The 13,105-nt window shown below is 58.2% G+C and overlaps 6 protein-coding genes across 6 annotated transcripts; 5 read left to right on the forward strand and 1 right to left on the reverse strand.

The window, feature by feature from the left end:
* Positions 1-24: 24 nt before the first annotated feature.
* On the reverse strand, positions 25-4,301 carry HETIRDRAFT_153387 (glycoside hydrolase family 31 protein; the record flags this gene model as incomplete). Its single annotated transcript, XM_009552148.1, has 19 exons — positions 25-699; positions 758-923; positions 992-1,167; positions 1,243-1,351; positions 1,431-1,633; positions 1,682-1,866; positions 1,930-2,016; positions 2,124-2,260; positions 2,346-2,409; positions 2,469-2,497; positions 2,563-2,615; positions 2,692-2,710; positions 2,795-2,895; positions 2,950-3,221; positions 3,286-3,369; positions 3,431-3,576; positions 3,638-3,947; positions 4,023-4,158; positions 4,208-4,301. The coding sequence occupies 19 exons, from the start codon at positions 4,299-4,301 to the stop codon at positions 164-166; spliced, it is 2,907 nt and encodes a 968-aa protein (XP_009550443.1). The 3' UTR covers positions 25-163.
* Positions 4,302-4,364: 63 nt separating this feature from the next.
* HETIRDRAFT_109066 (uncharacterized protein) lies at positions 4,365-5,321 on the forward strand (the record flags this gene model as incomplete). Its single annotated transcript, XM_009552149.1, has 3 exons — positions 4,365-4,397; positions 4,459-4,581; positions 4,911-5,321. The coding sequence occupies 3 exons, from the start codon at positions 4,365-4,367 to the stop codon at positions 5,319-5,321; spliced, it is 567 nt and encodes a 188-aa protein (XP_009550444.1).
* Positions 5,322-7,679: 2,358 nt separating this feature from the next.
* Positions 7,680-8,466, forward strand: HETIRDRAFT_108675 (uncharacterized protein; the record flags this gene model as incomplete). Its single annotated transcript, XM_009552150.1, has 3 exons — positions 7,680-7,803; positions 7,944-8,220; positions 8,295-8,466. 3 exons carry the CDS (start codon positions 7,680-7,682, stop codon positions 8,464-8,466), a joined length of 573 nt encoding a protein of 190 aa, XP_009550445.1.
* Positions 8,467-8,502: 36 nt separating this feature from the next.
* HETIRDRAFT_108674 (uncharacterized protein) lies at positions 8,503-9,111 on the forward strand (the record flags this gene model as incomplete). The annotated part of the gene is given in 4 exon segments (XM_009552151.1): positions 8,503-8,667; positions 8,704-8,836; positions 8,908-8,932; positions 8,952-9,111. The coding sequence occupies 4 exon segments, from the start codon at positions 8,503-8,505 to the stop codon at positions 9,109-9,111; spliced, it is 483 nt and encodes a 160-aa protein (XP_009550446.1).
* A 50-nt stretch (positions 9,112-9,161) lies between these two features.
* HETIRDRAFT_108673 (uncharacterized protein) lies at positions 9,162-10,254 on the forward strand (the record flags this gene model as incomplete). Its single annotated transcript, XM_009552152.1, has 4 exons — positions 9,162-9,188; positions 9,222-9,343; positions 9,408-9,574; positions 9,629-10,254. 4 exons carry the CDS (start codon positions 9,162-9,164, stop codon positions 10,252-10,254), a joined length of 942 nt encoding a protein of 313 aa, XP_009550447.1.
* A 1,290-nt stretch (positions 10,255-11,544) lies between these two features.
* HETIRDRAFT_421193 (uncharacterized protein) lies at positions 11,545-12,083 on the forward strand (the record flags this gene model as incomplete). Its single annotated transcript, XM_009552153.1, has 2 exons — positions 11,545-11,744; positions 11,840-12,083. The coding sequence occupies 2 exons, from the start codon at positions 11,545-11,547 to the stop codon at positions 12,081-12,083; spliced, it is 444 nt and encodes a 147-aa protein (XP_009550448.1).
* Positions 12,084-13,105: the final 1,022 nt, after the last annotated feature.

Below are 13,105 nucleotides of genomic sequence, written 5' to 3' on the forward strand. Positions count from 1 at the left end.
GTATCATCAATGTGGACACTGTTTGTTCACTTGTGAATATAATTCAATGTCAGTACCAATGCCAGTAAGTGGACTATTTTCACGACCAGCGCCCGTAGGGAGAGGTCAATGTAGAGGACAAGCAAGGAAAAGAACCAACTCAAAAACCAAAACGTGCGATGCGTCACAACCAAGACAGATGCGTCCCGTTGTTTAAGTCGACTGCCAACCCGTCCATCACGAGCTGCTCCACGTCTGCGTTGTACGTCCATCCGCCCCGTGCCGCCTCCTGCCCGCCGACGAACACGCTCCCAGGCGCGCTCGGCACTCCGAGCACCGTGACGCGCGCGAGCGGCTGTTCCACACGGAACGTACCTGCGCTCTCAATCGTGAGCGCGCCCGCGTGCACGATGAACCGCACTGTCCGGTTCGCGATTGGGGAGTCCGGTAGTGGGAGCGAGATCCCGTCGTCGAGATACGCCGTGCCGTATGCTGCGCCGTCGGCACCGAGTGCAACGAGCAACGCGTACGGCCCCGCTCGCGTCTCGCGTGTCGTGTACGCCGGCTGCGCGTGTGTGAGGAGTGCGGCGCCCGCACGGATGTGCACATTGATGTGCCCGAGGGGCGCGGAAAGCGTGGTCGGCGCGCCCACGGTCGCGTTTACTGCAGTGTGGGTGTACCAGTCGCGCCAGGTTATCTGCCCGCGGCCAGGGAAGATGCCTGACATGACACAATGGGGATGAACAATCGAGCGGGTATGAATTCCATGTCGACCTACCGTCGACAGTAAACACATTGGGCTCGAGCACAGGCGTGACGAGAATGTCGCTCCCGACCATGAACTGGCGGTCCACCGCAAACAGCTCCGGCTCGTCGGGGAACTCAAAAAAGAGCGCGCGCACAGGAGGTGTGCCGTTCGTCGAGGCGTTGGCAAACAGTGTGTACTGCCCGATCCCGTCCGCGGTCAACGATGAATCGCGGATTTGAATCTCTAGCATACGAAGAGGCTCACCCAGTACGGCAGGAGCGCGTAGCGTATTGAGATCGCGGTCTTGCTCGCGTTGACGACACTATCCCATCTGTAAGGCTCCTGGGACAGCGCACCGCGCTGGTTGTGATTTCTGTAGAACGGCGTGAACGCGGATAGCTGCATCCAGCGATTGCACAACTCCTCGTCTGTGTTGCCGACTGCTCCGCGTATGCACAATATGACCCACGGTTAGGCTCAAGCAAGCAGGTGAATCGACGGCAAGGACTACGCACTGAAGCCGCACGTGTCGGCGCCGACCATCGGGATTTGGAACAGCTGGAACTGGAGCACACCTGCAATGCTGTGCGCCATGTACGCCCACTTGCTGTAGTTATCCCCAAGCTGACAGGTACATCCGCGAATCAGTACCGCTTGGCGAAACGCCGGTACGGCGGAAGGAAGGACGACGACGACGACATACCCAGTGTCCCGTCCAGTGCCCCGAACCCGGGAATGTCGAGCGCGCAATGATGAAAGGTCGCTTGCCGGGGTGCACTGCGCGCAGTGCGAGGTTCGTCGCGCGGCCCTCCATATACCCAAATATGTTATGCGTATCGAGCTCGACGTACCCACCCGCATGCGTTGCATTCGGTGCGAGCGTGCGCGTTAGCAGCGCGCCGAACCCTGTAATGCGTTAGCCGAGAGCCTAAGATGAGCAGGCGGCAGGTATACCGTTGTGAATGGCGTAGGGCGGTGCGCTCAGGTCCACATTCGACTCGTTCGCAGCGCCCAAACCGCGCTTGACAAGGGTATATTGCCTCGAAGCTGCCGACATCGTGCCGGCATCTCCAGCGCCGAACGTGAGTGTGCCGTTCACAGTGATGTTCCCGCTCAACCCCGACACAGTAGAGTCGTATCTGCCGCACACGGAGACGCGTCAGGCGAGGAACGAAGAGACCATGGCAGGGTGATGAACTTGCCCTTCGGGGTAGTCTACGACAAGGTCGTCAGGATCGCCGGGTAACGACACGGGGACGGACGTATTCGACAAGTCCGCGCCCGTTCCGCTGCATCGACAAACAAACAAAGCGTGAACATGAGCAGACGGCGATGCATCCCGATACAGTGAAGTTCACATGTGCGGGTAAAAGAATATTTAAAAAAAAGGACGGACCAGGACCCGTCGCAAAACGAGCTCGCCTCGTTCATGTCGAGCCATATACCGGAGTACTCGACGCCCGCCGCGCTCCAGTTACGCAGCGCATCGGCCCACCACGCCTCTGTGCCGTTTGCGAACCAGTCCGGGAAGACCTACGCGTGCGAAGAGGGGTCAGATGAAGCAAGCAGCCCTGATGGTCAGTATGCAGTGAGAGCGGGGGCCTTAAGGATCACGCACAGTGTACCCCGGCCAGACTTGTCCGATGTATATTGACCCGTCTGGGTTCTTAATGAACACGTCCCTAAGCACACCTCGCATCAGCCCCGCACACACACATACGTACGACAGAACGACACGCACTGCTCAACTCCTCGTGTGTACGGGTCGTACTGCACGAACATGCGGGCGGCACGTTGGTATCAGTGATAAGAGAAGTGCAAAGGGGAAAACGCACGACATCAGTGGCATTCGCGACGTGTCCGATAGCAGCGTCTACGATCGGGATATCTGCAGGGTCGGCATTGGCATCATGAGTGCACGGTGCATGATGGAAAAGAGACAAGGACAGAGGCATTGTACGCACAGTGCTGTCCGTTCGCAGCCTATGGGTGGTCGAGGACAGACAAGTAAACGTGCACACAAGTCCGTTGATAAGTACCAGAACAAGGTCAAGCTGCAGGACGTACCAACTCGCGCGTGAACGCACGCATCTCCTCCGGGGGATAGCTTATAGGGTCAGATGTGAAATCGCGCAGCGAATGGTAGAGATCTATATCGTTCCACATAACTGTGCGCCCCCAATAAACCGACCTATCACGAGCACAAGACACCGCAGACGCACCTTCGAGAGGCACCCCCGCCCCGCGCATCGCGCTTACCTGCTCTCGCACCTCTGACAAGTTCGAGTAGCCCCACCGACACAGGTGGAACCCAAATGCCCACATCGGCTGCCACGCGGGCGCACCAACCGCGCCCGCGTACTGTGCAATAACGGCATTCGGGTCCGGGCCAGAGAAGAAGGAGAGGTCGAGGGTGCCACCGAGAAGGCGGTATTGAATGAGGGATGCGTTAGAGGAGGAAGGGGTGGAGAGGATGATATCGGCACCGGCAGTACTAAGGCGGGTGGTTGGGGGCACGGTGAAGACGATAGCTAGGCAGAGAGGCAGCAGGGACATACTTGGACAGAAAGACGCCATGCGACTGGGAAGAGTTGGTAGACGTGTTGAAGCGATGTTCGAGGTAGAATGCGTGTGAGCCGTATCTACACCCACGCGGTCATCAGGACGCCGCCAGAAGAAGAGAGGAATCATGTGTGCACGCACATGTTCTCGTCGAGCGGGTCCGCAGCGTCGCGCGCCCATAGCGTCTGCAGCGTGCCGTTCTGCGCGACGTCGCGCCTGAAGCCCGCGCTCGCAACAACCTCGCCGAGGCCGTAAACATTCGCATCACGCGGGAGCGCCGAAGTGAGCTTCACCCGAGGCGCATCGCACCATTAGCAGCGTGATGGAGGAAGGGGAACACTCACGTACCTGTATATACTGCTTCTCGAACACGAGCGGGAACGCGTCGAGCGCCACAGGAGTGTGCAAGGGACCCACTGTTGCGTTGGAGCGCGACGAGGTGGGGAGTGAGACGAGGCGGGTATCAAAGAGCGGGGGCGCGCCTGGATCCTGGCGGCGCGAGATCCAGAACGCGAAGGGGACTTGTTCGTAGTTGAATACAAGATCCGAGGAGTTGAGAAGTGAGGCTGGACCGGGGGCAGACGGGGTACGAGGCGGAAAATATTCGCGTGGAGGCGTGAACTGCAGATTGTCGGCGTCGAAAATATGGACGCGGAGCCTGTCCTCAAAGACATAGAGCATGAATATGTGACGAATAATAGTAGTGAAGAATTAACAGAAGGGAGGCACGGACCTAGACTGCGACTCATAGGAGACTTCAAGGGTGAGTAGGGGGAAATCATCGCTGAAGGCATTGCAAGCGGGACCAGCGAGGGCGAGGGTAGCGGTAAGGCCATACGGAGTGTCCTGGAGCGTTTTGAGCGTGTACCCTGGGCACGGGGCGTGAGCGGGAGCTCGGGCGTGTCAGAGCATGCTCACCTGGGCAGGAGGAGACATTGCCCGACCACGTAGGATTGGCGGCAGCGGCGATGACAGATCCGAGCAGCAACGATGCCTGTGTGTGGGGCGTCATGGCGTGCCGTGGACAAGGGTGACGTTGTGGAGGGCGAGGTTTATATGTCTCACGGACAACGTAATGGCCGTGTCTGCTGACCGGCGGCGTGCACAAGTAGGTGTTCTGGCTCCCCCTTTCAGTCATCGCCCCGCTCCGGTCCTTTGGGTCCATGCAGGTCCTTGCCAAAGCTCGCAATCATGAATACGCGCCTGTGTCCAATAACGCCTACTCCATTCCACCACAAGTACACCGACACCCGCCTGCGGCTCGCAGCCGCAACGCCAGTGCCATCTGGTGGGTGGGGCCGTGAGGGTGGAGCAGGGTGGGCACTGGAGGGCGGGTCGGGGTGTCTAAATGAGCGCAACGTCGTCCAATAGCCACGACAGAGCCGAAGCGCCTGCGTGAGATTGCACGTTTGATAATAAAGTAGCATTGGACCACTGTTGAACGTTGAACTCAAACCTGTATCCGGAGACCAAGTCGGAGGTTGAAGGAGGATCGCTTACGTTGCTGCCTTGGGGAGATTCGCAGGCCAAATTTCGCCAAGCCCTTGCAGTCCTCACAATCCTCTGTCTCGTTGGTAGCTATCACCATGTCCTCCACAGTCACTGTCTACATTGACGACAGAGGCAAGCCGATGAACATTCCGGCTATGAGTCGATCATCAAGAGGAGTTTCGAGCTATGTCGCCACCAGGCTATCACCATCAACATAAACGGCATACGAATGTCTCTCACCAAAAATTCTGATCTCGACATCAGCAACGTCTGGGTCAAGTTCGGCCACACCATAACGATGGGAGAGGCCAAGACACAACGTTTTGTCGCGCAATACCTTGAAGAGCAAAACATTGCTGCCGTGCATGCCCCTCGTGTCTACCTCGCCTTTATGCGGGGCGACTTCGGTCTCATCGTCTCAGAGTACATCGACGGGCAGATATGCAACAAGTCCGATATTGGCGTCGTCGCCATCGCAGTAGGGCGCTGTGTGGAACCCCTCATTTTTAACCGAGTTAATAACACGTTAATAGCGCGTTAATAACGTGTTAATAATGTGTTAACAACGCGTTAATAATGCGTTATTAACAGGTGTATATCAAACCCTTCGGTTTTTAAGGTTTAAAATAGAGTTCCCAAAATAGTAATATATCCTGATTTTTATCATTTTTCTGCACAATCTGTAAAATTCTAACCTAGCAGTATTACTGATACTTTTGAGTCCACCGATATCCGAAACTACTGTGTTGCCAATTCTAACCTGAAAAGCTAGAAGGTTCAGGGTAGGACAGGGGTATGGCAGGGCTAAAAAGGCCATTAAGAGGTGAAGAAGCCACCCATGCCGATACATGGCTGACATGACGAGCCTGTCCGCAGCTGGAGAGGCTCGTCATGTCAGCCGCGTATTGGCAGGGCTGAGTCCTGATACATGCTGACATGACGAGCCTCACTGCCGCTAGAGAGGCTCGTCATGTCAGGCGCGTATCAGCTTGGCTGAGTCTTGATACACGGCTGACATGACGAGCCTCACTGCGGCTGGAGAGGCTCGTCATGTCAGCTGCATATTGACAGGGCTGAGTCCCGATACGCGGCTGACATGACGAGCCTCACTGCGGCTGGAGAGGCTTGTCATGTCAGGCGCGTATCAGCTTGACTGAGTCCTGATACGCGGCTGACATGACGAGCCTCGCTGCAGCTGGAGAGGCTCGTCATGTCAGGCGTGTATCAGCTTGGCTGAGTCTTGATACATGGCTGACATGACGAGCCTCGCTGCAGCTGCACAGGCTCGTCATGTCAGCCGTGTATTGGCAGGGCTGAGTCCTGATACGCGGCTGACATGACGAGCCTCTCCAGCCGCAGCAAGGCTCGTCATGTCAGCCGCGTATCAGGATTCTGCTGTGCCAACAAGCACAAAACCTGCACAAACTTGACTCTAGTAGTATTACCGACACTTGTGAGTCCACCGATATCCGAAACTACTGTGTTGCCAATTAAATGTAAATATAAATATGAAAAAATCCTTTCTATAATCTTCATACCCTGCTTCAACTTTGAGGCCTAGAAGCAGTGAGATTGAATCAGGGGTTCAATAGATATGGATTTAAACAGTCTACCCCCTAAAACCAGACTGTGTGAAGCACAGTCTGGGTTTTGGGAACCAAATCCGAAGTTGCACACAATTCTGTCTGATTCAATAGGCCTAAAATGTATTTGTCATGGTACCCTAATATTTTCATTAGTAGAAATGGAGTACTAAAGATGTTACAGGCAAAATACAGAATTGAAAGAAAACCTCAAAAAACCGAGTCTCCAGTCCACAATTGTCCTTTGATTTCCATTGCAAAACTAATAAAATGCTCCTACATACACTACCTTTCAAATAGTCCCCTAATTTTATCATTTGGATAAGGGGATCGAGAGATATGTAATTGTTTGTGATGTTGAGGGTATTCTGCAACCCGGAGACACAGTTTAGTCAGCATCGGGAAAGGGCGGCACACAGTCGGGAGATTGCGGGCGCACAGTCGTCACACTGTTGTCACACTGTGCACAGTCTCTCTGTTGCGCCACACAGTCCGGCCGAGACCGCACACAGTCCGGATTTTGGCGCTGGTTCAGCGCCACACAGTCCGAATTCTCGGTGACAGTCCGAGATTTGGCGGTGAATCTGCGCCACACAGTCCGGCCGTGCCGCACACAGTCCGTTGATTGTCGCGCCACACAGTCCGACTGTGTCGGAGACAGTCCGAGTTTTCCCTCCGACTGTGTCGGCACACAGTGCCCTCCAACGTCTCGTGATCAAGCACACCGCCACGTCGCGTCGCGTCGCGTCGACCCTCCCCGCACCTTTGAACATCGAGCGCAACATGCTTCCTCAGCCGAGGTCTCCTTGCTCTTTCAGGACATTTTAGACTTCATTAGTGAGCTTTTTCTTCTTCTGAACCCTTCCTCTGCGTGCTCTCGACGACGCCAGCAGACAACAGATGCTCAGAGAAAGTGCGCACTGCTGATAGCATTTTTTATTACAGTTTGCAGCTGCAATGCTCGAGGCACCCGCTCCATGCTCTCTCCACACCCTCTGCCACCTCCACTGCTGTCTCTTTTCTCATCAACATCCACGACATCCGTGTCAGCGCCATCCTCTTTACACGACTGCTCTGCGCCCATCCTGTCTCACGGCATATGGAGCAAAGCGACTATCTTATCACGCGAGGTTGAGCACGTTGAAGAGAAGAACAATGAGCAGATGGTGATAGAGGCAGAGGAGGGTGGAGCGACGGGACGATGGTGACGGACACACACTCGTCGAGCAGGCAGAGCGGTACGATGGTCCCGCTGTCTATGCTCTGCGCACCCGCTTGACGCCACGCTCTATTTCCCGCTCTCCCTGCTCGATGCTATGCAGGCTCAACACCGCGCCTTCATTCTCTCTGACACCCTCACCCACAACTGCGACCTTCTACGCCACACTTACCACCTTGGTTACTCGACCCCTCTGACACTGATCCTGCCCTTAAGCCCGTGTGCGTGCGTGTTCTCTCGAGCTCACACACCTGCCATAGACTGCATATGCTCCCCCAACCGCCAATACCCCCGCTCTCGCCCACTCCGTTTCCTCACGCTCATCCGCTTTCCTAACCGATTGCTTCTTCCTCAAACACAGCTCAGTTCTCCGTCTCCCGTCTCCCTCCGCCAGAACCTGCCCCCTGGGACCAGGGCCCACGCGTGCTCCCCGCACCCATCATCGACTTGACCGATCCCGACCCTGACACGCCCCCCCCCATGCGCACGCCCCATCCTACTTCAATATTCGCTCCACTCACACCGCCTCTGCTTCTCTCCTGGCCCCCAATCTCCCGCGGAGCCCACCTCGCAGCCCAGATGGTCCTGCGTGTTCGTCCGACGACGAGATTGCCGCGATGCTCGTCGCAAGCCCCTCCGTGCGCGTATATCTCCCTCTCTCTCCCATCCGGCACCCTGCCCTGCCCTGCCCTGCCCTGCCCTCCCCGATCAGACACCGCCTCCGCCGTTCGTTTCCCCGCTCACTCCACTCGCCTCGCTTAACACGTCCCCGGCATCCACGCACGCTCCCGTCCCCGTCACCCCTCCCTGCTGCTGCTCCCGCTGCCTCCCCCGTCCCGCACGCCAAATCTTCGCCTACGTCGCCGGCGATCTGCAAGCTATAGGGGCGGCTGGAGAGCCAGCACAAGAGCCACAAGGTGATGGTGCAGGCGTACACGAAGGAGCGCGACACCTTGAAGAGCATGCTCGCGCGCACCGGGGGCGGCGCTAGTGCGGAACCGTATGTCAGCGGAACTGGAAGCTGGACTGGGAGCGGGGGCGTGAATGGCGCAGCGGGGAGTGTCGCGTCGGAGCTGCAGGAGGTCGTACTACAGTCGGAGCTGGCGGAGATCTAGAGCTAGTTCGGTACGTATAAGATGGAGATGGGGGCCGACAGCGTGCGGGTGCGCGACGAGCTCGTGAAGTTGCAGTGGGAGAACGGGCAGCTCGGGGCGTTGCTCGCCAAGGCTAACGCAAAGATCAAGTATGCGGCGGGTGCGTTGCGTCTCATCCGCGTGTGTGTCGTCGACCGTGCTCATCGTTTTATTTATACATGGTCGCTGTAGAGCGTCACAAGATGGCGCTGGAGCAGTACGCGAACCAGGCGGAGGATTTGCGGGATGAGTGTCTGGCTGCAGGAGCTGCACGATAAGTACGCGCGAGCGAATATCGAGTGCAATCGCACGATCACAGCCGTTATCAGTGCGAACGGAAAGGTTGAGCAGCTTGTCAATGAGCGCGCGAACTTGCGCGCGGAGAAGCGGATCTGAGAGATGTTTGTTGCGCCTTTTACTGTTTATTCCTCTGTGTTCTTAATTGGATGGACATCAATCAACCGTCTGAGTGGGTGCGTATATGCTGACTGTATCTATGTCAATAGGGCGTGCAGAGCCGCTTACTGGAAGAGAACAAGGCGCTTGCGATTGAGTGGTCGCATCTGTCGGATCGGATGGGTAACGTGCAGAGGATGCATACGGATCTCGAGTGCTCGGTTCGACCTGCGTCCCCTCGACCCCTTCGATGGCGACGTTCCTGCCATTGACCCCGCGCCCTGTCGTCCGCTCAGCCCGCGCCACCCTGCCACCCAGCACCCTCGCACGCTTGCGCCCAGAACCCTCGTGCTCATCTCCTCTGCTGTCGACGTCCCCACTCTCGACGTCGTAAACGCTCGCCACCCAGAGCCCCCGGTGGCCCCGATCCCATCAAATGTCGCCCATCTCCTCGATCCCATGTGTTCGTTCTCGCCTGCGTCCTGTCACGTACAACCACGCACACTCGTTCCCTTAGATACTCACGCAGCCTCCACCCGGCGCCCTCCTGCTCGTCTCATCGATCCTGTACGCATTCATCCCCACACCCCCGACACCCCCGCGATACACCGCCCTCAACATCTTCAATCACTGAGGGCTGAATTGCGAAGCTGCTCCGTCGACACCTCCGCGCGCGTGCTACACGCAAAGCATCGCGACCATTCTAGTGTCGACGAGGAGGATGAGACCCAGCTGGCAACGGAGGACGAGGAACGAGTGCGTCGGAGAGACGAGCTGAGAACAGTGGGCACGGATGGCGAGGCTATCCACAAGGGATGTAGGTATGTCGTCGTCTCTTACTTACGTTCTTCTCCCGCACACGTACCTCTTGTATTCGACTTATCTACCCGCCCCCGCACGGCATCACGCCCACTCTTCCTCTCATTCAGTCCTGCTCTCGACCTGCTCGCCCAACCCTCTCGACCTGCTCGCCCAACCCTCTCGACCTGCTTGCCTGACCCTCTCAGCCTGCTTGCTTGCTCGCTCGCTCTCGTGCTCGACCCGCTCGACATCATGCCCACTTGCTTGTGTCGTCCATGTCCCCTCCGCACATCGTCTGCATTGTCCAGACTCCTACTCGACACACCCGGACTTCCTGCTTGACGCCATGGGCACTCGTGTGCTCGAGTGCTAGCCCCGCTCTACTGTCGATCCCACATCTGCCCTCGTCCCCTCAGGTTCAAGCACCCGCTTTTGCCTGCGACTAATATCCTCCTACCCCGCCCAGCCAAATAGTACCGCACGCACGACCAGCCCTGGTACACCCTCGGGCACGGGCTTGTTCTGATGTACATCGAGCTCGGTGTCGTCACCTCGATTACGTACTATACTTTTCTGTGGTGCGAGAACGCGCGGCGGGACCACGGCGAGCGGTTAGATGTCGTCGACGGCATGGACGGGAAGGAAGGCGTGGTGGAAGTAGAGAAGGAGGGGCTGGGGGGGTGGAGGTGCACGCACGCCGGAACGGGCGGTTTGCGAGTGTTGCAGGGGCGACGCTTGTCTCCTCGACACCACTCCTGCCCTCCTACTCGTCCTCTCAAAACCCTCGACCTTCACTCCCTCAAATCCCCAACTGTCGACTGCCCGCGGATCGCACCCAGACCCTACCTCGAGGATAAGGAACGGCTGCAGCGGAGAGACGCACTGGGAAGAGGGTTGAAACGGACAACGAGGACATCCACAATGGATGCAAACTCGTTGAGCAGGCCGGTACGTCGCCGTCTTTCGCGCCAGTTTATCCCTCTCCCGGACATCCGTATCCCCCACACTCATCTTGTCTATCTGCCACGCCCACTCACCTGTTCTCCACCACACCTGCCAGCTTGCTCGATGCGCTCCGACACCACACCCTCGTTCTCCTTGACGAATCTCATTTCGCCTCTTCCATCATTAACCATGGGCAGTCCATATAGTACGGTTCCACCAGTGCCCACTAGTAAAGCGGCGACGACCATACACACAACCCCTTCAACACTCGACCTTCCTTCCCTCGTGCCACACATGCCCGCTACCTAGCTCCAAGATTCGACCTCCTTCAACCTCCTCAACGGCACGCACGCACGCACGCTCCCTCGATCCCTCGACGGTTCGCACCAACTCCTCACTCCTTCCCTCAGCCCCTTGCACACGCGCCCCTTCGACCCCACGCCTACGCCTATCACTGTCTCGTTTGGCGTGCTGCACGGTTTCCATGGCGATGGCGTCCCGCTCCACCAGCGCCTGCGTACTCGCGCGGCTCGACGACGCGGACAACCACGACAACGAAGAGGAGCACAAGGAGGAGCACAGAAGAGGCAAGGAAACGGTCGACGAGGAGATCTGCAAAGGTACGTCGTCACTAGCTCCAGTTCCTCCCCCGTACACGTACACCTCCCGCCTTCTACCTAACTCTCCATGTCGCCTTCAACGATCTACCCCTCGACTTTACCCGCCCCCTCCTCTCGTCCGCTCAACCTCTTCCACGTCCGACCCGCTCTCCCGTCCGACCTGCTCTCTCGTCCGGCTCTCTCGACCCCATCGCTCGCTGTACCGCCCTCCCCGCTCTCCTCGCACGATCTCATGCCCACTGGCCCACCGGCCGGCTCGCCTGCATCGTCCACATCGCCTCGCGCATCGCATGCGTTGCCCGGACCCACGCTCGACTCACCCGCATCTCCCACTCGACGTCGCGCTCGCCTGCTTGCTACAGCTCGACACCACCCACCATTCTAGCATATCCTCCACCTCCTCCACCTTCGTCAACGCTTCTGCCTCCGACGCCTCGTCCGCCGTCACCACCATCACCACCCACATCACCACCACCACCACCACCACCTCCTCCTCCTCCTCCTCCTCACGCCGCTCCTCCGAGTCCTTGCGCACCATGCCCAGCGCCAACCGCCGTGACCGCAACCGCACCCCGCAGGACCGCTCCAAGTCCATGTCCGCGGTGAGCACCGCTCACATACACGCTGCCCTCCTCGACCAGGTCGCCGCTGCCGCATCCGCATCCTCGCGCACTGGCCGGCCTTCTCTTCTCCCGGTGTCACGCCCCCCTCCACCCCTGGCTGCTGTATGAACGGTACAGGACGGAGAAGCTCCTCGCGCGGCGCGCGACGCAGAAGATCGGCGAGGAGGAGACGCGGCATCTGACGCACCCCTATCGTCTACCCTGCACTCCTCTCCCGCGTCGCCGAGGCCTTCCGCGTTCGCATCTCCCTCACGGAGCGCATCAAGGACAGCCTTGCCTGCCCGACTCCGCCACCGACGTGTACGGGCCCAGGATCCGCGTCCTGAGCCCGTTCTTGAGCGGCGACATCCCCTGCCTTTGCGCCCGCGCTCAGCAAGTTCATCCTACCCCTGCGCCCCGACTCGGCGTCCATGCAGGAGAGCGGCTCCTCGCCCTCGCACGACCCCTCCTCCACCGACTCGCCGTTGCCGTCGCTTGTTCGATATTCTAACCTGAAAAGCTAGAAGGTTCAGGGTAGGACAGGGGTATGGCAGGGCTAAAAAGGCCATTAAGAGGTGAAGAAGCCACCCATGCCAATACACGGCTGACATGACGAGCCTGTCTGCGGCTGGAGAGGCTCGTCATGTCAGCCGTGTATTGGCAGGGCTGAGTCCTGATACGTGGCTGACATGACGAGCCTCACTGCGGCTGGAGAGGCTCATCATGTCAGCCGCGTACTGACAGGGATGAGTCCTGATACACGCCTGACATGACGAGCCTCGCTGCGGCTGGAGAGGCTCGTCATGTCAGCCGCGTATCAGCTTGGCTGAGTCTTGATACACGGCTGACATGACGAGCCTCACTGCCACTAGAGAGGCTCGTCATGTCAGCCGCGTATCAGCTTGGCTGAGTCTTGATACGTGGCTGACATGACGAGCCTCACTGCGGCTGGAGAGGCTCGTCATGTCAGCCGTGTATTGACAGGGATGAGTCCCGATACATGCCTGACATGACGAGCGTCGCTGC

Source organism: Heterobasidion irregulare (assembly GCF_000320585.1).
Source record: "Heterobasidion irregulare TC 32-1 unplaced genomic scaffold scaffold_09, whole genome shotgun sequence".
Taxonomy (NCBI): domain Eukaryota; kingdom Fungi; phylum Basidiomycota; class Agaricomycetes; order Russulales; family Bondarzewiaceae; genus Heterobasidion; species Heterobasidion irregulare.